The 27538-nt window shown below is 41.2% G+C and overlaps 1 protein-coding gene across 7 annotated transcripts in view; it reads right to left on the reverse strand.

Annotated features, from left to right (window-relative positions):
• PLXNB2 (plexin B2) overlaps nucleotides 1-27538 on the reverse strand; it is a 258286-nt gene that overhangs the window by 69226 nt on the left and 161522 nt on the right. For all 7 annotated transcript variants that reach the window (XM_030479224.1, XM_030479220.1, XM_030479225.1 and 4 more), the window contains 5 exons: nucleotides 11478-12588; nucleotides 9586-9768; nucleotides 7034-7156; nucleotides 3070-3170; nucleotides 767-893 (listed from right to left, as the gene is read on the reverse strand). In XM_030479224.1, the coding sequence (XP_030335084.1) occupies nucleotides 767-893; nucleotides 3070-3170; nucleotides 7034-7156; nucleotides 9586-9768; nucleotides 11478-12588 (1645 nt within the window). The remainder of the gene's footprint in view (nucleotides 1-766; nucleotides 894-3069; nucleotides 3171-7033; nucleotides 7157-9585; nucleotides 9769-11477; nucleotides 12589-27538) is intronic.

Below are 27538 nucleotides of genomic sequence, written 5' to 3' on the forward strand. Positions count from 1 at the left end.
TATGAGACATCAGACACTTTCAACACAGGCTGACAAGATCTGGACTAAGAGGTATGGAATTTAAGTACACTAGTTACACTCTACCAACACTTTTGTTCAACACAGAAATGGCCTTAACACAGTGCTGTTTACATCAGTTAGGAATGGAATTAAAGTCACTTGAACGAAAGTCTCTTGCTTTCTGATTAAAAGGGATTAAAAGCCATTTTACTGATTTTACTTGCTGAGCACTCCAGGAAGCCCTCAGTCTGCACTGGCATGCTTCATTTGGAGTTAGAGCAAGCTATGACACCGTGGTCACACTCTGAAGACTCAGTTTTGTTGCCACAAAGTTGTTTTGCATGCTGAATTTACCTTCTCCATGCACCTAGACGGGCTTTGCTGCTTACTTAAGTTTATGTTCAAGTAAGCTGAAAGGGCAGCGTGAAATCTCCCCTATCAATTACTTTTTATGGGTTATACAACATTGTGCAACACTTTCATAATATTCAGATTAAGTGTAAGTGCTTTATGATCCATACTAGTGCATCATTTTTGGTTTACAGAGAAGGTCAAAAAAAGTATTTCTCAGAAGAAAACATGAACTGCAACCTGCAAAAACAGTAGGCGAGAAAGAGCACTGTGAGAAACAGCAGAGATTGAGATACCCCAAACACTTCCCTATTCCTATTTTCCACTGTGCACAAAGAAATGCAGATATTCATCAACCTGGTAGTCACATCAATGTGCTTTAAGAACATGTAGAAAAAGTAATTTCTTGTCATACCTTAGTAGGGGCTCTGCGACTCATGTTTAGAGGGTCTGCACTAATGATAGTCATGCATGTGCCACTCGGGCTCCACAGCCAGTGGTTCTCCTTGTCGGCTGTTTCACAGTCTGCCTTCTTTGTGCACCTGACAAAACAGGAACAAAAACCAAAGCAAAGCAGTATTATAACTGGACTCTGCTTTCCCTGAACCATGCAACAATTTCAGGATTAGAGCTTGAAATTACAATACAAGATGATTGGGAATTGGTTTAATATTGAATATTCAGGTTGCTATTAGACAATTTTTAATAGAATAAGGACTGGAATAAGTATTGATGGTCTGAGATGACAAAAGCAAGTAGGGAAACATGCCTATACTATTTTGGACACTACCCTGGGTTAGACAAGCCAAATGAATACAGAGGCAGTAATATTTAACACATAAACCATCAGGCAATGGTGCCATTGTCTATCATCTGAAACCAGGCTGATTAATCTTCATTGCAATATATAACAAAGCCCCAAATGAGTGGGAACAGCCTGTTTTTTCTGCAGGTCAAGTGGCAGACACCTATGTGTTGCCAGTAATAAGACACCCCACTCATGAGAGTAAAATGCAGCAGAGAAGCATTGCTGCAGGTACACAGGCCTGTGAAGAGCTCCTATGAAACAGCAGCACTATAAACGTTACTTTCATAGTCAGTTTTCATTAACTCCTGCCACTATTTGAGGCCTCTATCTGCCAGGGCACTGTTACCATTATGGAAGGACAACAGCAGCTGTGCAGCCTCACCAAAATCACTGGTAGATTTTCCCAGCTTAAGTACAGGAACGACAGAAAAAAGTGATGCTGCAATGCAGAAGCTGCATGTGTGCTTGCAAAAGCTTGTTGAAGAGCGTGTGGGGACAGTCTCATGCATATTCTTTCCATTCTGTGCAAAGTTTAGGAGAAAATGCTGTAGGATCTCTGGCTGTTGTAGCAGAAGTCTATTAACTCATCAGGGGCTTTGTAACACAGGGCAGTTGCTGCACAGTTCTGGAAATGCTACCCTTAAATATATCATTTACAAAGACCCTGCATTCATGAACCATATCCCTAAACACACTATTAAGTGCTGTGTGTGATCATGAGACAGAATGTGCTGCAGATGAGAAAAATATTAGAAATTAAACTTTTTTTTTTCTACCCATTGGAAATAAATACTAGCAAATGCAAAAATTCATGTTTGCCTGTTCTCAAGACCATTAATACTTTGAGATATTGAGGTCAGTGACCATATCAGAATCCTGAAGGGAAATCTAGGGAAAATTGCCTTTTGTATGATACATGACACAGCCTTCAACTCCCAGCAGCCCAGGAGGAGTTCAAGGTGTATATTCCAAATCCCCAGGTTTCATTCACAGCAACTGAAATCCAGGCTGGAAGTTACAGTATATCAAGTAAACTTATGTGCACTGCAGAAGTTTCTCTGCAGCACTCCATATTATGGTACACATCATGCTGAGAGGTAACTTAATGTGATAGTTCACATTTTCAGACAGGAAGGTAGAAGCCTGAAATTCATCCGCATACTATAATTAAATAGTCCCTTTGTTCCAACAGCAAGTACTTAGAAACACGAATTTCCAACCACTTGTGCCAAGGGGTTAATTAACTCAGTAGTCAAAAAGAGCTGCAGGACTGCTCTTCCCTCTCGCCACTCCAATCAGTGCAGAGTGCAAAGAAGAGACATTCCAGAGTTGCTCAGTGCTGTCCTAGTTTACATGTGTTTGAATATTAATTCAGTTAACCTCTGCAGATAGTCAGCCAAATGCCACTTTCTGCTCTTCTACGTTAGGTGAGGGTTCAGTGTAGCTACACGTCTTGATAAATGGATATTTATATATAGAAAACCAGCATTTGAGCTATATACTTTATTTCAGACACGAACAGATTTTTCTTTTATGTTCTTTTTCACACTTTCCTGTTCTACTTAAAATATATGCTATATTTTCTGATTTTAAATAGGGAGCACTCTTGTAATTTCTGGGAGAACATAGATTTCAGAGAGTGACTATACATCAGTTAGAAGATGTACACTGATTTTCAGTACCAGCAGTCAAGTATGTATTTTCCCAAACTAAACAAATCTGCAAAAGTCAAGAATTTGTGTGCTCAGAAGATTGATACAAATGTCTGCGTGATAAAATTATATCACTATCAGGAGCATATGGCTGAGTACAAAGAGCTGGGATCACTATGCTGAGCCGTAACGCACAGCACGTGTCAGAATTTGAGCTATTCCATTGCCCGCACCCAGGAAAACCCTGGCAGCACTCACCTGCCCTCTCTGACGCACCAGCCGCAGTACGGGTCCCTTGCTTGAATGCACTTCTCACAGTCTGAATATTTGTGGCAGTCCTGCACAGGTAGCCGATGCACCTGGAGAACCCAAAGGAAGGCAAACTGTAACAGATCTGAAGAGGGCATGAGGAGACTGAATGTTTGTGGACAGGGTTGTACAGTGCTGTGGCAGCAGAAGACTTGGCCCTGTATTACTATGATCAGAGCTCAGCTTGAGTTTAAGAAAACACATACAAAACCAGAATCTGGTTATTTTCCCCTTAAAAGAGTCCAAATTTACACATTTTCCTGCTTTTTTTCCAATATTATCTAATCTCTCTTCAAAGTAAAATTGTTATAATCAAGAATGAAGAGCAAGTGTTACAAAAATTGAGCTTTTCAGTTCCGCTAGTTACGTTACTTCTGGAAAGCTGCATTACAGCAGTCACTGCAGGACAGAAGGTGTATCAAGAACGCTCTGAATTCACGAAACGGCTACTGCAGGACAGATGCTTTCAAAAGGCAGACTTGGCACCGGCTAGACCACTTTTTTAACAGACTATCTTCCCCTCCATATCACTAGCATGGACATAAATTGTTTGGAAATGTGACCGTCAGTGGCACTTTTAGCCAGAAGGCATTTCAGAAAGTCTGCAAGCGTGAGAGCTCCAGGGCACTTTGGGTTACTGCACTTCTCCGTGCCTAACCCTCCACCATGCAATACATTCATGAGAGAAAAAGGAAATAATTATGACAGGAAGCAGCGGAGAAAGGAGCATCAACAGTCCTCATGTCTCAGTTCCCCAGCAAGTATATGGCTTCTGGTTTTGATTTCCTTTGGCGCTGAGAATAAACACGTTTGTCCCTCTTTGGTTCACAGAAAAAGGAGCCAGCACACAATCACCTCTTTTAGTTACATTGCTGAAATGATCCAAGAGGAGAACAGGACAGATGTCTTCCTGTTGTTAAGTATGCCTTTATTGTTTACCTTATTTTAAATACCTCTAAACCATCTTAACCCCCAGGGCGGTGTTCTGATATCTCTATTCCCACAACTCCCAGCCACGCTTAACCCAGAAGAGTGCAAAAAGTCTAGCAACAGTAATTTTTAGATGTAGGCTTTTTTTTTTTCTACCTTATATCCTCTCATTTAAGACAACTGGCAATCACAGAACTACTTTGAAAGTCTGAGTTTGGCATTTTCTTTCACATTCCGAGAGTTTAGTCTGACTCAGTTAAGGAAAATTGTAGATATTGGGTAGTTTTCTAGCATTTATTAATACAGAGGTTTACTTTTTCAGTGTTCTCCCACAGATTCTTACCTACCTGGAGCTGAGTTACTGGCACTCTGCTTCAGTAACTGGTACCCACGAGTAATTTAATATCCAGTGAATGGCTTTTTTATGACAAAGTATTTATTTCAGAATTCTGGCAGGCAGAAACAAGCCCTAAAGATTGCCATCTCTGCAAGCTTTATGTAAACTTAATGGATTTAAAAAAATAAAAGGAAAAGCAGCTCCATTTACAGCCAGCTTCAAACTGCATAGAAACTAATTTTAGAGATTTTCTAATTGGCACTCTTAATCAAAAAGAGTGGTAAAAGCCAAAACAAGCAAACAAGCTAGTGATCGCGGTAAGTGACTGCCACAGGCTTTTGCTTTCCTCTCAGTATGGTACGTACCATAGGAATTTGGGATCCTACCAGTGATGTTCACTTGTAATGAACCAGCGTCAGCATGGCAGGGGTGGGACACTCCCCCAAGAAGCTGTCAGGGCTTTCTCCTGCTCTCTGCCCAAGCTCTGGGAGCAGAGCAGGGAGGAGAGGGCTGACTTTTGAAAGCATTTGCTCCAAGCCACCCACTGCTACTGACACAGCAGCAGAAGCTGGGAGGAGAAGGGGGAGGAGAAGTGAAACAGGAAAGCAAGAGCTTATTTCTCACTATGGCTCTTAACCTCCCTATCATTCTCCCCGGTATTTCTCTCAATCTGACTTCCTTTTAAAGGCTGCTTCAAGTTATCACCCACCACATCATCGCTTTCACTTTGCTCAAGTGCTTACAGAGCCCAAGCAATTAATTTCCAAATGCTGAGGCAGGCTGCATCTGTCAGGTAGCAGTAAGCATGCCTATCAGCAATGCTAGCCTGCCTTTATTGTTTACCTTATTTTAAATACCTCTAAACCATTTTAACCCCCAGGGCGGGGTTCTGATATCTCTATTCCCACAACTCCCAGCCACGCTTAACCCAGAAGAGCACGTTTCAGCATTTATTCTTCTCCTCTTCCTTATGTCTCCCAGCTCTGAAGGCCTCCATTCTCCTCCTGTCTATCTGCATCTAAAAGTGGGTGGGACTGCTCATTGTAATTAACTCCTGGAGATGACAGTAATGTAATGCCATTACAGAGCTCCCAACTCCAGTTATTCACATTTAAGCTGAACAGGTTTTGTAGAAGAAAACTATTATTTGCATTATTCAGAAACTGCAGTGTCTGTGAGAGCTACTTGGAAAAGATTAAACTGAAATCCTTTCTTTGGCAGACATTTGCCACTTTCTAAATTTGAACATTTTAAGAGATATTGTTTTGCACATTTTCACTGAAAAATTTGTGTGTGGCCTTCCTAAATTCTACCAGTTCAAGTGGACTGTCACCAGAAAACCTGTCTTCCTTCAAGGTTGCTGCCATCTCTTACGCTGCTCAGCAGCTCTGGTGGGGACCACAGGGCCTTTTAAGCAACATGCTAGCTTGTCAAACGGGGTGCCAGGCTACCCAGAGTTTTGTGGACAACACTTAAGCTTGGAATTCTATTCCAGATCTGAGCAAAAGCCAAATGAGAAGCATCAAATACTCCAAAAAAAAAGAAAAAAAAATCCCCCTCAAAAAACAAACAGTAACTTCTCCCACAGGCTATCATGTTTTCAAATGCTTTATCAGTTGCTTATGTGGCATTTTTTCCAATGTGGCTTCTAGCCTGAAAATCTTCAGCTAGAATACAACATTCTTGCAGTAGGAGTTTATATTAATCCTCTTATAAAACAGACAGAGAGCATTCTTCTTGCACTATTTTCCCCAAATTCTCCCATTTTACAGCTCCTTCGCATCTCCCCATGTTAGTGCTGTCGAGCGTTTCCCACGTCCCATTCCATGTCGCTGCCAGTACTGCAGATGGTTGCAGCCTGTTACCTCCCCTGTCCTGGAGACATGCTGAACCACATGTTTGAGGTTGGCAGCTCCAGCCACCACAGAGAAGTGTCAGAACAGGGTTACAGCTGGAGGTGAAGGAGAAATCTGGCATCCCTCTTATCTCCTACTTGCTTTTTTTTCCTTCCTTTCTTTACAAACCTCCATTGTGTCTCACCTGCCAGCACAGAGAAGGGGTACCTAGAAGAGACTGCCTGTGCCTTTTGTAGCAAAGTCTGACCTTTCCTTCTGCACTCACTCAGTTCTAGCAGAAACTTGAACAAAAGTGTCTCCCAAAGTTGTAATTCTCTCTATTGCTTCTTAGTTTTTGACAGCAAGACCCATGAAAACTCCTGGCGGCTTTGCAGATGTAAATGCTGCCAGCATCCTAAATCCTGAAGTACTCTTGATAAGGACCTATGGCAGCTAGAGCATTCACCAGTGCCCCGTGGACACCACAGTGAGCACTGAGGCTGCCTGACCCTGTGTGACATGCTGGTGCCAAACATCCCGCCTTCATGCTTCTCACAGACAGCATAACAGAGCTTCAGATGTGAACTCACTTCCCATTTCTAATCCCTAAATATCATGGATATAACAGTTCTCCAAACCATAACAATCAGGTCCACCAGCTTAGACTTGAGAAAGGTCTTCATACACACAGAGCCAGGGAAGCCCCACCAAATGGGGTGACTTCCAGGAACAACTGAGAAACGTACAGATTTCAGGTAAAGTTGCAGAGAAAGTGAAAGCGGACCTGGTTCTTCATGCAAGCAGGACATACCTTGTCTGTGGTCATCACGTACAGATTTTCTTGGGTTCGGTCAAGGACCAGGTCATTCTTTATGGGTTTGTTCAGTTCAATAGTAAGAGAGCTGTACTCAGTAGCAGTGGATGACAGGAACACCTATTTCATGGAAGAAAGAAAGGTAATTAATTTTGCTTTGCTCGCCCTGTCTCCCCCAATACCATTATATCTGGCTACTGTGGTAAAAGACTACAAAAAATGTTTCTACAAACACATTAACAACAACAGGAGGGCTAAGGAGAAGCTCCATCCTTTATGGGGTGTGGGGGGAAACATAGCAAGAAATGATGAGGAAAAGGCTGAGGTACTTAATGCCTTCTTTGACTCATTCTTTAATGGTAAGACCAGTTGTCCTCTGGGTACTCAGTGCCCTGAGCTGGAAGACAGGGATGGGGAGCAGAATGAAGCACCCATAATCCAATGGGAAATGGTCAGCGACCTGCTATACCACTGAGACACACACAAGTCTACGGGGCTGGATGGGATCCACTGAGGGAGCTGGTGGAAGTGCTCATCAAGCCACTTCCAATCATTCACCAGCAGTCCTGGCTAACCAGGGAGGTCCCAGTTGATGGGAGGTTAGTGAATGTGATGCCCATCTACAAGTATGGTCAAAAGGAAGATCCAGTATGATCTTAGTGCTGGGGAGGGTTGTGGAGCTGATCAGCTTGAGTGCCACCATGCTGCACATACAGGACAACCAGGCAAATGGGCCTCATCAGCATGAGTTTGTGAAAGGCAGGTCCTGCTTGACTAACTTGTTCTCCTTTTATGACAAGGTGACCTGCCTAGTTGATGGGGGAAATATTGCGGATGTTGTCTACCTAGACTTTAGTATAGCCTTTGACACTGTTTCCCACAGCATTCTCCTGGACAATCTGCCTGCTCATGGCTTGGGCACGTGTACTCTTCACTGGATAAAAAACTGTCCAGATGGCCAGGCCCAAAGAGTGGTGGTGAATGGAGTTAAATCCATTCTGGCGCTGGGTCACAAGTGGTATTCCCAAGGGCTCAGTATTTGGGTCAGTTCTGTTTAGTACCTTTATCAATGATCTGGACGAGGGGATCGAGTGCACTCTCAGTAAGTCTGCAGACAAGACCAAATTGGGCAGAAGTGTTGATCTGCTGGAGCGTAGGAAGGTTCTGCAGAGGGATCTGGACAGGCTGGATCAACAGGCCAAGGCCAATTGTATGAGGCTCAACAAGGTCCTGCACTTGGGTCACAACAACCCCACGCAATGTTACAGGCTTGGGGAAGAGTGGCTGGAAAGCTGGTCGGTGGAAAAGGACCTGGGGGTGTTGGTCAGCAGTAGCTGAACATGAGTCAGCTTGTGCCCAGGCAGCCAAGAAGGCCAACAGCATCCTGGCCTGCATCAGAGATAGTGTAGCCAGCAGGGCCAGGAAAGTGATTGTCGCCCTGTACTCAGCACTGGTGAGGTCACACTTAGAATCTTGTGTTCAGTTCTGCGCCCCTCACTACAAGACAGACATAGAGGTGCATGTCCGAAGAGCAGCAATGAAGCTGCCAAAATGGTTTCACTGAAAGGGTTGTCAAGCATTGGAACGGGCTGCCCAGGGAAGTGGTTGTGTCACCATCCCTGGAGGTATTTAAAAGACACGTAGATGTGGTGCTTAGGGACATGTTTTGGTGGGACTTGGCAGTGTTGGGTTTATGGTTGGACTTGATGATCTTAAAAGTCTTTTCCAACCTAAGTGGTTCTGACTAATGAAAATCCTGTGTTTACTCAAGTTCACAAATTCACATTAGGGAAAACATTTCCGTTTGAAGTAAATGGCATCAAAAGCAGAAAGTAAAGCATCAATGTCATGAAAAGAAATTGCTCACTGCTGACAAGAGCTATTATTTTCAATTTTTTTGTAAACAGTGATTTATTTTAGTGCTGTAAAATTAAAATTCTCAACTCAGAGTTTTTGCACTTGAAGATGTTCAAATTTGTTGTCTTTCCTTATGGTGACCAACAGTTTCAGCTTCAAATTTCAAACCACGTAGTGGCACATGGCCATAACTCCTCTTCAAGCAAAATAAGGTGTTTGGTGTTACAATCTTGACATTTTAACACCGCAAACATGTGAATCCTTGAGCCTCACACCATACAGAATTTAGCAGAGCTCCAGCTTGGGCTTTGTACTGCCATATCTATTCACTGAATGGCCAGAATGATTACAAAATGAAAACTGTTCTTAAACTAGTATGGGCTTGAATAAACATCAGGTTAGAGCAGCTGTTAGATTACCTGAGGCTGGTTATATAGGGCTCTTGGTAGGTATCTAATCCTTTGGGAAAAGTGCCATTCAGGCGATGCTAATTCAATCTGTGTATCAGATAGCTGAGGTACATCAGAAATAATGTGGTTTTTCACTGAAATTAAAAATACCTCTAAGCTCTAAGAGAATTTGTTCCTGGTATGTGATCTTATAAATGCCATTTACTTTCAGAGTAAAGTATGCTACTGCTACAGTTCATGATCTTTTAAACACCTTCCAGTCGTTAAAGTCCAATTTATTACCTTAAGAATTTTACCATCCGATGTTCCCAGGAATGCCACAGTATGCCCATTCTCCACAGCCACAGTGACAGCTGTGAGATTCATCCCTTCTTTTTGCAGTACCGGCTTCTCTACAACACCATTCTTACTTCCCAAAAGGTATGGCAAGTGTTCGGAGCCACAGGGGAAATTTTTGCTTGCATTCTAATAAGGAACAGCAATACAGAGAGATGTTAAACATTCAGATCACTAATTCCTAGCTAAGAATGGAGTGCAAGCCTATTACCAGTCAGTATAATACCCCTCAGACATAGAAGAGTGGAAAGAGAGAAATAGATTGTCTGGCCATTTTCCCCCGGCCAACAGGCAGCACTCAGAAACCAGCCTGCTAATTGCAAACTGCTTCAATGCTTTCACTTTCCAGAAGACAAGCGGGAAAGAATTTTTTTGTTTTTATTTCATTACAGCAGCGCAGTTTAAAAAGTAACCATTCTGTTTAATTCAAACGAACATGTCCTATATATTTGTGTTGAAGACGTTTTTTTAGTGCTGTTTTGTTTCTTAATTTGCTGCTCTCCATAGAAAAGCAACCCACTGGCAACTTTCTTGTGAGCTTCAACACATTCCCCCTTCACTACACTTTAAGCCTGAGCTGCAAGGAGTGCCACCAGAAGAAAGTTCACTCAACCTTGCCTTTCCTGCTATATTTGGTAACAAGACTGTCTTTCTGATCTGAAATCTGCACCTTCTTTCTGCTGGAAGCCATGGCCATTCCACTTGTCACACTCAGGACTTCTATGTTTGATGCTCAGCTTGGATGCAGGGTACTGCACTGAGTAACACTGGTGTTTGGAAGCAAAAAGTCTTCTTTTGGCTTCTTATCAATGCTAGTGACCTAATATGTGGGCGAGGGTTGTGGTTTCATGAGATGAAGGATTATGGGTCAATACCAACATAAGGTATTCCCATGCCCCATCTTCAGCTGTTTGCTCCTACCCCTGGACTGTAGCGCACCACTTATCAAGCTGTGCTCAAACAGCTGCTTATGCAAGTGTGTACCTTGCTCAGTTTGGGGAATTTAGACATCCTCCTAAAAGCTGGCTGAGTTATTTTTAAGATGATTCAATCCTCAACCCAGTTTACAGTTAGCTGCAGTAACAATGGCATGCACAAACAGTGCTTGAGAGTAGGGTGGTGTGGACAAAACCATCATAAAGTCAACAGAGATGCTGAAGACTGCCTCTCAGAGACAGTAAATTGAAAATAGCTGTAAATTGAAAAACAGTATCTGGAGAGTTGTAACAGTGCCCTCCAAAAACCTTACAGCCAAGGTAGTGACAAGCATAAAAAGAAGATGGCCATCATGCTATGGAAGCATATTCAGCCAGAGCAAAATATTAACAGCACCTGAATATAAGAAACATGCGCATTTCTATATATTTCAATATATTTCTATATATCTGAAAATTCAAATCCAAGTGAGAAACACCACTGAACTCCAGATATCACCTATGAGATTCTTAATCCCATTTAAAACATTTTAAATATATTGGCTGAAACCAGAATTGTTTATAGTGATCATCTGATCATGGGCATAACAAATCACTGCATTTGACTCAGTAATTTCCCTACCAGAAGGAATCCTTTAAAGGAAATGCATTTATGAAACCAATATTAATCTTTCAGAAGACATAAAATGTTTTTTAAAAGACTCAAAATTATGACTATCTTGCCACTTCTTGCTTGACCTGTTCTGCCAACCCCCAACCACATTCCTTTACTATAGTGAATTCAGCTGTTGAGTTTTCAGTCATGTGATTTCACTATAGTTTAGCTCAAAGCCACTCCAAAACACGCAGTCATACAGTTTCCTCTAATTATAACACAGATTCTAACACTGATATTGATATTACCAGTCCATGTGATGCACACGGGTTTTCTGCTGAAAAAAGTTTGTAAAAAGAGCTGGTGTTCTTTTTAGTATAGCAGTCATTCCGGTTTTTTTCCATCTTTTCATTGATGTGCCGCAAGGAAAACACACACATGGCAGATTTTAGAGATCCGCTGTCTTTGTTTACTTTGCTGAAGAGTGCAAGAAGAACTTTGTCATCTGAGAAAGCATCCGTAGTTTGTCTCTGCTGAGCTATGCTCTCAGCCAGCTCTTCTCCTGGAGTAGTGACGTAAGCAGAATGACAGTGGTCATAGGCACCTTCATCATCTTTGCAACCCAAGTCCATTTCAAAGTAGGAATAATAATGGGCATCATCTTTGCACAGGCGTGCAATCAGTGTGCGGTTGTTGACGGGCTGTTTCTCTTGCTGGTTAAAAATAAAATAGACATAATTTTTATCCTCAAAGACTGTCACAAATTGTTGTGTGCTTGATGAGTGATATGCTGACTTAACAGCTGCTGAGTCTGTATACATTTCAAAAATGTCTTTCCCATCCCTTTCGTAGAGCTGCCGAGTGCTGATTATTATCCCATTATCATTTGGTCCATTCCCTTTCCCAACAAACATCACTCGGTCATTATTCAAGGAAGTGATCAATCCCACAGTTGATACATTCTCATCGTTGCTTGCTACAAAGGACTTTTCTCCGCTACTGTCTACATAATACTTCTCGTTGCTAATGTCTTCTAGACCTCTGATGGCACAGATTCCCTTGAAAAGGCTTCCACACACCACAATCGTTTTATCCGCCTTGTTCAGCAACAGTAATTTGTTATAATTGTCAGTCAGTACTGCCTCTTTACATTGATTTTCATCAATGGGAGGTGTGCACTTTTTGTTGTCCTTTCTTGGACCTGTTCCTACAAACCTTATTACTTCCAGGTTTTCTGTAAGCTGATACAGAGCATTTACCACTCCCAAATAGATTATCCCAGTGTCATTGTCCACTGTTAGATGATTTAGCTCTGTAGCACTCTGAAAAAATTTAAGTTCCTCATTTCTGGACAAGGTGATGCAAAAACAGCTCCAAAAGCTCAGTGTCCAGATCCATAAAGCCATTTCTATATAACACCTAACAAGGGAAAGAAAAGAAGAATGTGAAACATATTGAAAAACAAAATTTACACAAAATTCAGCAGCATGAAATTTTTTTTCTTTCATGATTTCAGACACAAATATGCTTATGCATGTGTGGACAAGATGAAGATTATGGAAAGCCTCAAATCCTGTTAATTGCCTAGCAATTTCATATGTTGGGGAAGGATTAAACAACGTCATATGTATAAATGATTATCATATAACCAATTAGATAATCAATCCTGTGCTAAAGCACGAGAACAACATAATTTGAAGCAACACAGAGTGCCAAGAATTGGTAGTGCTTCTCCAGGCAGCTTCATACTGTGTGAATTAGTTATTGTTGAGATTTTAAAAGTAAGCTGGAGGATCTCAGTGTTTCATGTGGCTCCTCCTTAATAGACGGGGAGACTGCATAAAAGAGTTTGAGAGATTTGGTGTTGGAGGACTTTCCCCAGAAAGGAAAAATCTTTTCATTGACTGCAAGAAAGTCTGCATCTGGCTGCTGATGCTCTTAGAGAAAGCATTACACAAAACCTTCATCAACGTAAAGCTGGAAGATGGTAGAGCCCCAGATATTTGCCTTTGACTGATGGTATGCATTACAGCCCAACATTTCAATTCAGGAGAGTACTGACACTTTATAGTTTCAAATCTGTCTTAAGAACAACACTTAGAGTTTTATGGGATTAAGATTCTGTTACTGGGTTTGTTCTTTGTTTTTACTTCCCAAGCAGCTCACCTGGCTGTTTGAAATGAGACAAAACCTTCTGTAACTTGCAAGAAGGGGTCTAATTTTAACCCGAAGAGTTAAATGAGGAGGCAAGCCCCAACTGGCTTCCTAAGCACAGAACATTTTGTCAGTGTTTTCTGCAAGTGTTTAGTTCTGAGAACAGAAACAGAAGGTGGCATGTTTGAACACACTGATGTCAGGGGGAAAAAGATAAATACTGTTTGGAGGAAGTACTGAAAACCAAATATGATCCACAGTAGTTTCATTTTCAAAGTCAGCCATGTGACTCCAAAGTCTGATGAGGAAAGAACCTGTAAACTTAAAGGGAATCTCAAGTTAAATCTGAAAATATCCAGAATTGTGACTAGAAAGGATAAAGAACTGCCAAAAAAACAAACCAACAGAAAAAAACAAGAGAAACATTTAACAAAGTAAGCTAACAGGCAAAATCCTTGTAGGAGGAGAAGAGCATAAAATACCAAAATAAGAAACTGAAAAAAATGAAGGGGGAAAAAAAAAAAGGAATCATGCTCCTGTGTCAGCTATAACTTCTGTTTTGGCAGCAGTAATAGGCTCGGGTGGGATGTGAAAGAGAATTGCTTGAATCATCATTTACGCTGGATAACTAAAGTTAAACGTCAACAACCAGGCTGCAAAAGCTTGAGCCAGGAGGAAAGGACTCTGGCGAGAAGAAGCCATCTGCCAGCTCCCCAAACCACCCCAGCATCACCAGCAATGCAGAAAGACAACTCCTGCCCTCCAGTATTGACTGCATTTTGCTCCTCTACAGAGAAAGTGTGCGTGCAACAGTGAGAATTGCTTTTCTAAAGAGTGATTCTAAGTTCTAAAAATCAAAAACCTTACTAAATGTAACTCCACATAGTAACAAAGACAAAATAAAAGGCTGACTTCAGTTTTGTTTTGCTAAAGCTCTTATAATGTACCAAACTAAGGAGGTAACTTTAAAATGAGGTCAGAGAAGAGAGAGTACATTGCTGACAGCACAAGCCTGACTTTTTAATGATAGTTGACCTCCTATGATAATGACCAAGAAAAGGCTAAGAATTATAATCCATTCTTCAGATACATGGACTTCAGCACATGCCTTGCAACGTAGTGAAGCGTTGGGCCTCTCTACAACAACCTCAGACCTGCTCTAAGGACTCCAGAAGAATTTTGATATTTTTTGTCAGAAACTCCTCTTTTCTTCCTGCTCCCATGAACCTCAATTTTCCCAACAAGCTTTGATCCCATCTTACACCTCCGCGGCTAAATTGTATATCATAATGCATGTCATCTAGTTTCAAATAACTTCCCTTACAGTTCTCTGCAGTGAAATGAAGAAACAGCTTGACACACTACTGCAGTGTTGTTTCATAACAGTTTTATCATTCTACTATCTATTGCAGAGATTCACTTGGTTCTGTTTTTCCCACAAGGTAATTATTGTTAGATTATTATAATCTCTGCTCTCAGTAAAGAAAAAAAAAAAAGCCATAAATATCTTTACTTATAAAATATGCCTTAAATGAATGAAAAGTAATATATTGTACCTTAATTTCTGTACTCGTTCTCCTCCATGTCCATTTATTTCAGTGGATTAAAACCATATTTTAAAACCGTTAAAACCATTTGTGGCACTCAGGACACAGAGGCTGCACTTGCAATACACCTGCCTTTGTCCCACAGGCAGAATGAAGAGTCTTGCTGGCTAATGCCACAGCCAGAATGTAAGGAAAAGTACATTTTGCACCTCTAAAGCAGACTCTTACAGAAGTAATTAATCCCTCTGTACAAAAATAGGTAATGCTTCCTCCCTACTATTTTCTGCCTTGTTTACTTATCAAATTTTTGACTTAAATTATTCAGAACTACAGACATTCTCCATTAATTCTGCCTTTCTTTCTTTCTTTTTTTCCTCTTTTTTGTTGGCATCAACTCCCTGCCACTCCAGTATCCTACCAAACACCATCAGATTATCTCAGACCTCTATGCAAGGTTAACAGTTCTTCATTCTCCATACAACATATTAGCTTCATCACCCACCCGCCTTTCAAAGCAAACAGTGAGCAAAAATTAAATATGCTATGGAAAAGATCCAGAACCAGATTCCCATGCACTGCTCAAATACGAGGCTTAAGGAAAGAAAAAAGCAAACAAAATGAAATGAGATGCACTACAACCACAGCTCATTCTCAGCTGATCTTAACTTCATTGGGAAGTAGCAGCTGGAAGAATCTGCAATGACCAGTTGATGTGGTAGGAATAGGACTGCTATTAACACAGATGCCCTATTAAGTCAGGTGCTACAGAAATGTATCAAGAAACAGTTTCCTGCTGCGAAAAACTTCTGTTTTAAATGAACAAGTCCTGAAAACAAAAGTGAAAATGAGAAAGAAGCCCAGGCTGGAGCATGAAATCTGAGATGTTCAACACATGGATTTCTAAGGACTTAATCACACACTTTAAATACACATGAGTCTGTGTAGCTTACTCAGAGTCATGCCCTCGTCCTCAGAGTTGACATACACCCTCTGGCCTCAGTTTGCATTTAGTTTTAACCCTTTGTCAGAGACTCAGGATAAAAGAAGCCCAACAGAGCAGTTGACCACATGATTATTTTTTTGTTTTGTTTTAACGTCTTGTCTTCATCCTGCCTCTTGCTACCCTGATATAATTAGAATCCCATCAAGATTACCTGAATTGCAAAGTAATTTTCTTTTTTGATTCCTCCCTTTTTCATCATTGCCTTCTGTATCCCTTCCACCATCTTAAAACGTACTCCTCTTCTGATTCATATCTTCTTTCCCAAGTAACAAGTGATAGGACAAGAGGAAAGGGCCTCAAGATCTACCAGCGGAGCTTTAGACTGGATATTAGGAAACATTTCTTCACCGAACGGTTTGTCAAGCATTGGAGCAGGCTGCCCAGAGAAGTGGTGGAGTCACCATCCCTGAAGGTATCTAAAAGATGTGTAGATGTGTACTTAGGGACATGGTTTAGTGGTGGATTTGGCAGTGTTAGGTTAACAGTGAGACTCAATCATCTTAAAGGTCTTATCCAATCTAAAAGATGCTATGCTTCTATGATACACCTTACAGACAACTGGATGTGATTTTGATGAGTATCCTAGAAAGACAGCAGTAATAATAAACACAGTCCTAAAGCAGAAAAAGCTTATTATAAAAATGTGTGTGTTAATTAACAAGTGTGGCTATATGTTGATAACATACAGCCCCTTACCAGTGTCTCAGAGATTCAACAGGTGACAAGGAACGCAGGATGGCAGCAACAAAGCACTTTAAAAGAAACCCACCAAAATAAAGTGTCTTGCTGCTTACAAGAAACATGAAACTTTGGAAGTTACGTGCAGGAAGCACAGAGCACCCAAGAGAACACTCACTTCATACAGGGGAGCTGCCACAAAGTGACATTGTGTTAGAATGATGCAGCCACCACAGCTCTGTCCCACTACTAGATCAATTTAAATTTAAGTATGCATAACTTTATGACTCTTTACTCAAGCAAGACCAATAATCTTAAGTAAGAGTCAATTCTACAAAAGGCAAGCAGAAAAAAAGAGCATCTATAATCTAGAAGGACAAAGTGGGTTCAGATTGACTTCACAGTATTATAAATACCCTTAAGAATTGGCCCCAGACAACACGTTGACATGGATGTGCCAGGTGTTTTCCTCCTTCACTGCACAATCCTCTGCTGTACCTGCATATGGGAATGTTTAATTTTCAGCCACCCCTAAGTCACTTTTCTTTATAACTTTCAATATAACTTTATGTTAATTCCTTACATTCATTTCAGCTGAAGTGAAAGAATAACAATTTTTGCCTGAAATTGCAATAACTGAGATTTAAAACAAGAGTTATTCCAAAATGACGAACAAGAAAGTCTTCAGTAAAGGAATAATCTTACCAGTTTAGCTTCAGTGGTGTTTTTGCAAAGTTGTTCTTCACAAACCATTAAGTATATATATATATACTTAATTAAACTCTGATACCTCATCTCATCCAGACAAAGTTTTGTTACTTGAAATTCTGGATCTAGAGACAAACACTTGTCCTAAGAGAGGTAGATACTGATATGCTTTAACAGTAAGTGATGCAGAGAACTGTGGCTCTCCCTGCAAACTTTCCCCTCTTCAGGGAGATGCCAAAAGATCTAAAAGACCCTGAAACTGGAAAAAAAATGGTAAGACGACTGAAACCCTGCAACTTAGAAAAGATAAAAATCCAAAGAATGCACCCAAATGGCATAGATATTTGGGAAAGAGGAATTAAAAGAATTTTCTCTTCTACCTCATTTTGAGTAATTTTGCTGTTACTGATAGGTTTTTGCTCTTACTGATAGCTTCTGATAGGTTTTCCACAAGTCAGAAAGAATTCAGTTTTCATTTTTAATCTCAAAGGAATTCAGAACGGAAACCGTTTGGATTTCAAATCTTCTACTTCTGTGAGAACTGTAGGTAAACATGAGCCCTCTCCTCCTCAGCTACAGCTTTTGTTACGATTTCCTAAAACCAATGAATGATGTAGCTTGCTGGTTCAGAGAAGAAATCCGTTGGAAAAACACTCTGTGGGATTCAAACTAGTTTCCTAAGAGCATGGCAACATGCTGGAAAGGCTTTGAAGAGAGAACAACTCCCTTTGTAGACTATGCCATACATCCAAAATTTGTTTAGTAGAACCACTGAGAACATGATCACTGTGATGGGTATCCATCCCCTTAGCTGTGATGGTTTGCTCTTAGCAGATGGGACCTGTGGGTCAGTGAGCTGTGGGAGGTCACTTTGCAGAGACTAAAAAACCAATAACCATTTAATTAGAAGTTGTGATAGCCTGCACTGCTCAAACAGAAAAGAAGTAATTTTCCTTCCCTTTTGCTGCTCCTAGAAAGACAATTTGCTAAGATACAGAGCATCTTTATATGGGACAAACCATCCCATCTGGTCAAATTGTTGGAAAAGTGGCAAAAAAATAGGCAAATACTGATTCTACTCCTGATGTGGAAGACAAAAGTTTTGCTTGCTTTCACAAGGCATATTCTCAATTTTTTCTTATTTTTTTAATTAATTTTCAATAATATAAAATTTCTTTTTTAATATGTGTAATAGTTATATTGATATGGATCTTCTCTTTCAAAGACTGTTTGGAAATTAAGGAAATAATGACTGTTAAGGTCCGTCAGTCTCTGTGAATTCTGGAGGTGTTTTTTCCACAGTCCCTGGGCAAAACAAATAGAAGACACATGGAACCACAAACTCAGGTTACTGAAAACCAGGGTTTCCTATACCATGGTTTCATCTGGGAAGAGCAAGGTGTGGTGGGTTGACCCTGGTTGGATGACAGGTGCCCTCCAAAGCTGCTCTGTCGCTGTCCTCCTCAGCTGGACAGGGGGAGAAAAGTACAAAGAAAAGCTCACGGATTGAGATAAGGGCAGGGAGAGATCACTCACCCATTACTGTCACAGGCAAAACAGGCTCAACATGGGAAATTAATTTAATTTATTACCAATCAAATCAGAGTAGGGTAATGAGAAATAAAACCTGAATCTTAAAACACCTTCCCCCCAATCCTCTCTTCTTCCTGGGCTTAATTTTACTCCCAATTTTCTCTACCTTCTCCCTTCCCCCAACAGCTACACAAATGTAATACACCTATACTGTGGTTTCATTTGGTAAGAATGAGCTGCTCCAAAGAGGAGTAAATCTATCTCTCACGCCTGCAACATCAGCAGAGGCCAGTGGTGGCTGGGAGACGAGAGTGTGCACTGGACCATTCCCCTGGGAAAGGGGCATGGGCAAGAAGTTTCTTACATCACTCTGGAGGCTCTTATGTTTCAGAAGATCTGAGATATCAGCAGCAAAAAGAGCTCAGATAACTCACTCCCTAAGTGAGCCCATTAACTCGAGTAGACACTGAGGCTTCCCACCACCTGGCTAGCTGGCAGCTCAAGGGCAAAGGGGCACATTTAAAAGGATAAGGCAGTACTGCAAGAGCAAGGCCACCCAAAGAGACTTTTAAGGACTTTTCTTGACCTTTACTTACCAGGTCATCCCCATCAAGCTTCCCACAAAGGCAGATTCCGAGTTTTGAGAATCTGTACCACCAATCATCTACTGAAGATCACCAAACCTTGCTCATGTCTCACAACTTCCAAGGGGGTAACGAGGGCATTAAACAGGGGATCTCATCCAGCTCTAACATCTCTGGCAACTACATTGAAACAGTACTGCCACAAAGAAATGGGCCAGCAACCCAAACAGAAAAGTTTTTCTGTCCCACCGTGGAAAAGGTTTCTTCAGGTCTTGCAACTGAATTAACAGCTGAGGAGTGAAACTGCTTCTCATGGCAGGGCCTGTATCCACCAGCATCTCCATGCCTAGGACTCTCATGAATTTGGTGCAAAATTGGCAGGGTTGAGTCAAAAGTTTAAGTGAGGCAAACAGCTAGCAAATTCAGAGTTCACATTAATAATTATGTCATTAGATTCCAGCTAAATTAATAATGCTATTAGTAGGCCGAATCAAAACCTTTCATCTGTGCACATCTGAACTCCAAAGTATCTAATATTCTGATCCAGGTCCAAATTCAGAGGAAGAGGGAGCAACATGAGTCTCAATTTTTCAACTAGAAGTCACTGAAAAGAGCATTAACAACAGGTAATGAGACTCAGAAAATGCATACTTACATATTTTGTGATCGCATTCAAGAATTTCTGATAAAGTGCTGTCTGTGCAACATCAGCAGGTAAACAAAAAAGTACTTTGCAGATTTATACGCACTTAGAAGCAGAGCCCAGCTACGCAAGCTGAACTCTAATGAATTCCCTGGTTTATTGCAGCCAGACCTGGCAGCGTTTTGATTTTGAAAATCTTTTACCCCATGGGTTCTGCCATAGTCCAAGGGTGAGGTTTTGCTGCTCTTAGGAATCAAAACAAAAATTATCTGAAGTGAAAGTACCTTCAAGAGTTCACAGTGCCAAGTAGCTTAAGAAAAGTCAGTAAAAATAGCTGCTGTGGAAAGATCTCATTCCACAGCATTAGCTACCAGCAATTACAGAGTATAAACCACTCTGAGCCACAGCAGATTATGCCAGAAAGGTCTCTTCAAATCCTAATTTTTATCATTGTATTTTTTATTATGAAGACAAGCATTGATACTATTATCTCAAATAAGAGGGTTGCATCAGCCCCACTGATGCAAGAAGGAGCACACACAGGGAAGAGAAATGCCACAGACACAGACCTGCATTTCTGCCTTCCTGGACCACACCGCCTGCTCAGTTTGGGCTTCTACATTCATCCCTTCATCTTTTTTGTGTTCCCTCAATAGAAATGAAGTGCCCATTTTAATGAACCCTCGCTTTCTCAAAAGTGTTACAAAGATCTGCAAGAAAAGCAGCCAAGTAACGTATTTAACAGCAAGCAGCTGACTCTTCAGGAATCTGAACCCACAGAATCTCCTCTTTGACCCGCTTCGTGATTTTGTTAAACCATACAGTTTCCTAACTAACAAAAAACTGGGGTTTTATTTTTTTTCCAAGCTCATTGAGAACTAAGCCCAGTGACACCCTATGGACCAACTTCCAGCTGCATCAGTCTTTTGTTGGCACAGGACCACAGGCCCATCCAGACACTCCCAAAGTCTTTTTCAGACACTTTTATGCTACCTGACCCTGCAAATGACCAAATCTAATTTGGCTCATGTGTAAACACCTAATGCAGTGTCTGAGCTGCCCAAGGTTCAAGGGGGGATGGCTCCCTGCAGCAACCACTCCGTAAGGCAGCCACAGAAGCCCAGCAGAAAGTGGGGGTGCCCTATGCAAGCCCTGGGTTATTCTATCTCTTTGCAACTCAGGAAAACTGGTTTGTTTTCTTTCAGCTGGGGGACCAGCAGAAAATGAGAGAGATTCTGGAGCATGAGGAGGAAAACCCAGGGAGTTAGGATAGCTTTAATTCTCTGGCTTTCCCTGCACAAATAAGGGTATTACGGCACAAGGAAAAAAATGCATTTATACTGATAGTAAAAGGACTCTGTGTCACCAGCTCCATGCTACAACAACGAATTGCTTGTTTTCAGTGCTAAGGTCATCTTCAAGGACTGGTTTCGGACTTCCCCTGGAAGAAACAAGAAAGAAGGCGGAATTTTTTTCCAGTGTGGGGGAATCTGAGCATGACCATGTGGAAACAAACGCAAACTATTCTGGCTCCTTCCTTGCAGAACCAGTTCTCCCTCATAATTAACCATTAATCACAAACACAAAAAATAATCAAATCAAAAGGACATTTCCAGCATGTGTGAAGCTTTACTTTCACTACCAACTGCACAAATGGGACTCAAGAGGTCACAGGCAGGCGATCCATCCCACCCTCAGAACAGAAGCACCAAACCACACTCCGGATGTCCAATGCAGCCGCAGCCTTTTGCAGCAGCCCCAGCCTGCTCCGGTGGCAGCTCTAACCTGCACGTACACCTTGCTGACTTGAGCACAGCGAGAGGACAGCTGGAAACAGTCAGGGATTTCTTCTCTGTGATACAGCTGTACAGGACAGCACACAGACTTTCAAAGCTAAGCAGCACTTGGGCATGAGGCAGAGCCAGAATTTTTTTCCTCCTGTTACATTATAATGTTATAGGGCTTAATAGAAGAATCATGTATAAGCTGCAATGACAAGCCTGTACGAAATCTCTGCCATAAACCAATAGGATAAATCGATTTTGAAACATAAATCAATGAAATGCAAATATGGCAAGTATTCAGAAAGCCCCACACAACAACAACCTTTCCCTCTAATTCTACCTCTCACTTGGTGGTGTTCACTCTGTGATTCCCTACCTCATCATCATGTGTTCTTATTCTTCCATTTCTCCTGATTTTGTTTCCCCATTTGGGCTTCATGGATTCCTGTGTTCTTCATTTTAATGTAGATATCTGGCTGTGCCAGTGATCTATTCAGAACTTCTGAGAAGTGAGACAGAAGCTCTATGAAAATCAGAAGTATCAATCTCACTAAATGAAATATTAAGATATACATTGCGCTTAGGCAGCTGATAATGCAAGCCACAAAGAGAGAGAGAGGCAGAAGAGGATAGGGAAAATTCTTGAAACGGAAAATGTATTGAATGTTGGGAGCCAAGAAACACATAGCTGAGGAATGGAGAATTTTCCTGGCTTCTGCTGTTGGAGATAAATTGCAGGAGTTTGTCTGGTTCCTCTTTCTTGAAATTCTTTTGGTCTTGTTTGGACCATTTGAATGTCCATGGTGGTGGTGCTCATTTTGATTGCTCTGAGATTCAAGTGTGTATTTTTTTTTTTTTCTCTGCCCTTCAAATTAACGTTCATGATAGTTTTAAAAAGCCCTTTTAGTTTTCCTGCCTTACACATCTTTTCACATCTTCTCACAGCTCCTCCTCCCCCCACCTCCTTCTTTTCTTTTTTTCTCAGGCACAGCCTCCAAGTTTCCTCTCCTGAGGCTGCTGCTACTACAGCTGGAATACTCTCATGGAGAGCCTCTGATGACAAAGCAGAAGGTAGAAGGGAAAAGGGGAAAAAAAAGAGAGCAAGAACATCAGGTGATTTTTCAGACCTCTGTGGGGAGCTCAGACATACTCACTGCCTCATTGACTTCCTACCTCTTTTCAAACCTTACCTAGAAACACCTTTTGTTACTTGACTGCTTTTTCCTCTCCTTTTGTTTCCTCCTGCTTTTTTGGAGAAAGGAAAAATACAGCAAGATATACTTAACTTCTTGGCATCTGCTGATTTTACATACTCAATGTTCACTCCAGCTTAGGGAGGAGGAGGGAACGTTTGTGCAGAAGAGATGGTACCAAGTGAACTGGAACTGGTGTCCTGCTACAGGAAGCCAAGAAAGCAGTCCACGGTACAGGTGTAGCAGCACAGAAGCAACAACCAACTGGGGGGGCTGTTTCTGCTCACAGACAGATAAGTCCTGCAGCTGAGAAGGGAGCTGGGAGAAGATGGGGAGGCACATGACAACAGGGTAGATAGAGCTTGGAGGAGCAGAAGAGAAGTGGAGCAAGAAAGGGCATGTGGTAAATATTTGGAGTGGCTTTTAAGGTAATGGGGAGGTCAGTGAAATAGAATCCACAATAAGGAGGGCTTGCAGGAAATTGAACCTGCTAAAATAAATACCATAGGTACTATAAAGGGTTAAGCACCAGAGATGCAAACAAGTATAGAACAGGCTGTGTGTTACCAAGTCACACTTGATTACACTTATTCATTTATCCATTATGGCTTTTGGCTGCCACAGGTGAAAAAAGACAAAGCAGAATTGCAGCATTTTGACTTGTGTTTACCTTTTCCTGTTTGGTTGGGGTTTTTTGTTTTTTATTCTTTCAAATAAATACATGAGGCTCATCTAAATGAATAGAGTGTCCCTGGCTCTAACAGAGCAGTGCTGGCTAGCACTGATCCAATCTGACCAGACAGACACTGCGTGCACTTCTGTGTTTCTATTCATTGTATTTCACACCAAATTTATATAACCAGTTAACCAGTAATTTGCACAAAACTGACAGCAGCACCTACCTGTGCCTGTCTATTTAAGGGTCTGTCAGCAAAAGCATTATAAAATCCCCTTTTTATGGATGCATAACACAGTCATAAAATGTGTTTTCCTAGATTCAGAACTGCCCAACTCTATTTAATCTCCAGAAGCACTTTATTTCAAAAAAGGAGCATGATACAATGTGTGATGAAAATATTTTATTGGCAATTTTACACCAGTCCCTCCAAAACAGAGTTCCTTCCTTTACAATTACAAGTCCTCAGCCATGCTGAAAAAAATGCTACCATCTCCACAGACCAGCTCTAACACACACAGGACAGATGTGAGTAAAACCAGCCAATGCATAGGTGGGCTTAGGACTCACTCCATCTGAACCTGCCAACCAGACCAGGAGCTCTTCATGGCCTGTGTTGAGGGCTCTAATAGGATTTAGATGATGCATAAACTTGCAGAGAAACATAGAATGGTTTGGGTTGGAAGGGACTTTAAAGATCATCTAGTTCCAACTCCCCTGCCATGGGCAGGGACACCTCCCACTAGACCAGGTTTCTCAGAGCCCCGTCCAGCCTGGCCTTGAACACTTTCAGGGATGGGGCAGCGACAGCTTCTCTAGAGCAACCTGTTCCAGTGCCTCACCACCTTCACAGGGAAGAATTTCTTTCTTATGCCCAATCTAAACCTAACTTCTTTCAGTTTAAAACCGCTGCTCCTTGTCCTGTCACTACAAGCCCTGGTGAAAAGCATCTCTCCATCTTTCTTGCAAGTTCCCTCTAACTGTTGAACAAGGCTCCCCTACGCCGGGTGCAATTTTTACTTGGAAATGATTCTGTCCAGTTAGAGCACATACGTAGATGGTCTTTTGCTCTCTGCCCTGAAAAAAAACGCAGGCCTAAGTCCCAGAATTTGTCCCTATAATTACTGGTCCAAGATTTACAATTTCCTCCTGTCTCCTCAAAGGCTTTCAAGAACCACAAGTTGTGCTCCTAAAGATCAGAATATGCAATTTGAGATGTATGGAAGGAAATAGCTATAGACAAGCAGACCAGCTCTTCCACTCCTACCAGTAATAACACACATTTTGAGCTATTTATTTATCTGGCTGCTGATTTCGCAATCAAACCATTCTCAAATAGTATTTTAACCTAAAACAACTGCAAGACTCAGAAACGTATCTTTAAAGAAAAAGGACACACACACACACACGACTGTTTGCACTGCAAATAGAGCATCTGTTTTCAGTTTCCTAACACTAAGAGTTGACTCTTCCTAAGAGTTGGTAACTCTAAACCCTCTCTGTCCTTGATTGATGAGCTGGGTTAACCATGCTCAAATAAAGGAGTGGCATTTGTCATGCTTCTGGCATCACAGCGTGTCTTTAACTGGTTGCTTAAATAAGTGCTACCAAGGCACTCCTATGAAAAAGAACACCACAAAAAAGGCAAACCCACGAGCAAAGCCATGCAAATTCTTACTACGTTCTTACCAGAGAGGCTGCAGGAAAAGTTGGGCACAACATTTGCCTCACACACAGTCCTGCTCATGGCAACCCTATTTCCTGACCCCATTTCGTTTTGATGTTTGAATAAACACAAAAGAGTGCCCTGTGCAATGGCCAATGTTAACAAATGGAAAAGAGGTCTCCACCAACTCTACTGGCTTCCCACAGACCTGACATATAATGCCAGGTCTGGTCCTAAAGACAAGACCGAGGCTACCTGCTCCCCAATGTTGTAGCCTCTGCTGCTGCAGAGCATGATTGAATTCTGGTTGTAACAAGATGAGTTTCTTCCATATGTTCATAGTAGGGCAGAGAGGCCACTGCAAAGCTGCTTGGCAGCTGGTGGGAACATTTTTCTTCTCACTGGTAAGAGCATTTGGATACATGAATTAGTAGAGCCAATATGGGCCAGCTATATTATACGAGGTGAATAGAGAGGAGCGTAAATCCTCCTCCTTGCATGACCAGTTTCATCCCACAACCCTAATTATTCAGGCAGCCTCCAAAGCCTTCTGTTGGGCAGCTTTCATCACACATCTTCTGAGCTCTTAGGCTAAATGTTTCTTTTATGGCACCCACTGATGTGGTTAAAAGGTCTAATCCAAGTACATTTTACAATGTGTGCTTTGTGTGTGGAGTACTTGGGAATATATATTTCAAATTTGAATTTACAGAGGCGGCTCAATGTATTTAGAAATTTTGTCCAGTAGATAAACTCTAAATTCAAACCTGTATGCTTTCTACGGGAGAATATATATCTAGGAAAGTCTTCAAACATGATCACCATGCATAAACACTTTTAACTGTTTGAAAGCAAATAAGCTGAAAATTTATAGGGGTACATTAAGACATAAGTTTATAGTGCTGATGTGTATGGATAATGGGAAATATGCCACAAAGCATGATGTCATTGAAAACAGAACCTGCATTCCCCTGCAAACAACCGAAGGACAGTCAGAATTACAGTATTTTATATATGTGTATTCTGAAGCATTCATTTGGATAGCCTTACTTCCAAGTAACCTGAATGCATAGCTCATCTGTTTCAAGAGCACTTCTGATTCTACATATGGTACATAAAGGAAAGAACAAACTATTACCGCAATAGCCAAAGACTGCAAGTTTTTGTTCAGGCTGTGTATTTCATGAGAGAAGTCCTTCTACAGACTCAAGTAAAAAGGAACGTTTTTATGGGCTAGTTTACCCTGTAAAATATTCTCCCTAATCCTTGTAAAAATATATTTCATGATAATCTTTCTGCCTGAAAGCATTTTTGCAGACAACTTTGAACATTTCTATCACATTTTATTAGCTTTAAGCTGATCTAATTTCACTAATTTTCATCAGGTTTATTAGGATCTGTCTAGATACCACATTTGTAAAGTTGATCTGGTTTTATATAAAGCCCTCAAACTGGTACATTTTCATTTCCCAAGCAGACATCTATCTTCATTCTGCATCTTGTAAAGTACTAAGTATCTTCTTGGCTCTTAATTAACTAGAAGCAATGACCTATGCATCAGGTAGTAATAGCATCCAATTAGTGGAAATGTATGATGCTTGCAAAGTCTTATCAGTCATATCATAGTAGAGAGATATTTGCCCATTCATGCTTCATACCCTGGACGTGATGTACCAGCAATCTATAGTCATGACACAATACTAGCACACGACTAACAATTCCTACCCCTTGGCCTCATCTTTCCAATGTGAATTTCTAAAGACATTCACATGGTAATATTTTGTGCATTTATGACTGCCATCAGAACATTGTATCCCCAAGCTTTAAATATGCCTACCATCGAACTCATTACAGTAGGATAACCATGGAGGTTTGTTAAACATGCAAGGCTAGAACCTGCTGGGCACAGGAAGGCTTTGAAGCATTGGAAACTCCTCCATGGAAGAGTTTGCCCTTCCAAAACAAAGCTGGAAATCAGTCCCAGAGACCAGAAATCCCGTGTCAACATCTGGAAATCATAGTGTCACTGAGTTCTCAACAAGACACAAATTTCCAATAGATTTTTGCTGCAGGCGTACAGAGCCTGTGGAGTAACATCAGAGGAAGCTTCACTCTGAAATATGACTGACTTCTATACCCTATGATGCTTTGCAAATGCAAAAATTCGTTAATACAATCTACCATCAAATAACTATACACC

This window comes from Strigops habroptila, chromosome 3 (genome assembly GCF_004027225.2).
Source record: "Strigops habroptila isolate Jane chromosome 3, bStrHab1.2.pri, whole genome shotgun sequence".
Taxonomy (NCBI): Eukaryota; Metazoa; Chordata; class Aves; order Psittaciformes; family Psittacidae; genus Strigops; species Strigops habroptila.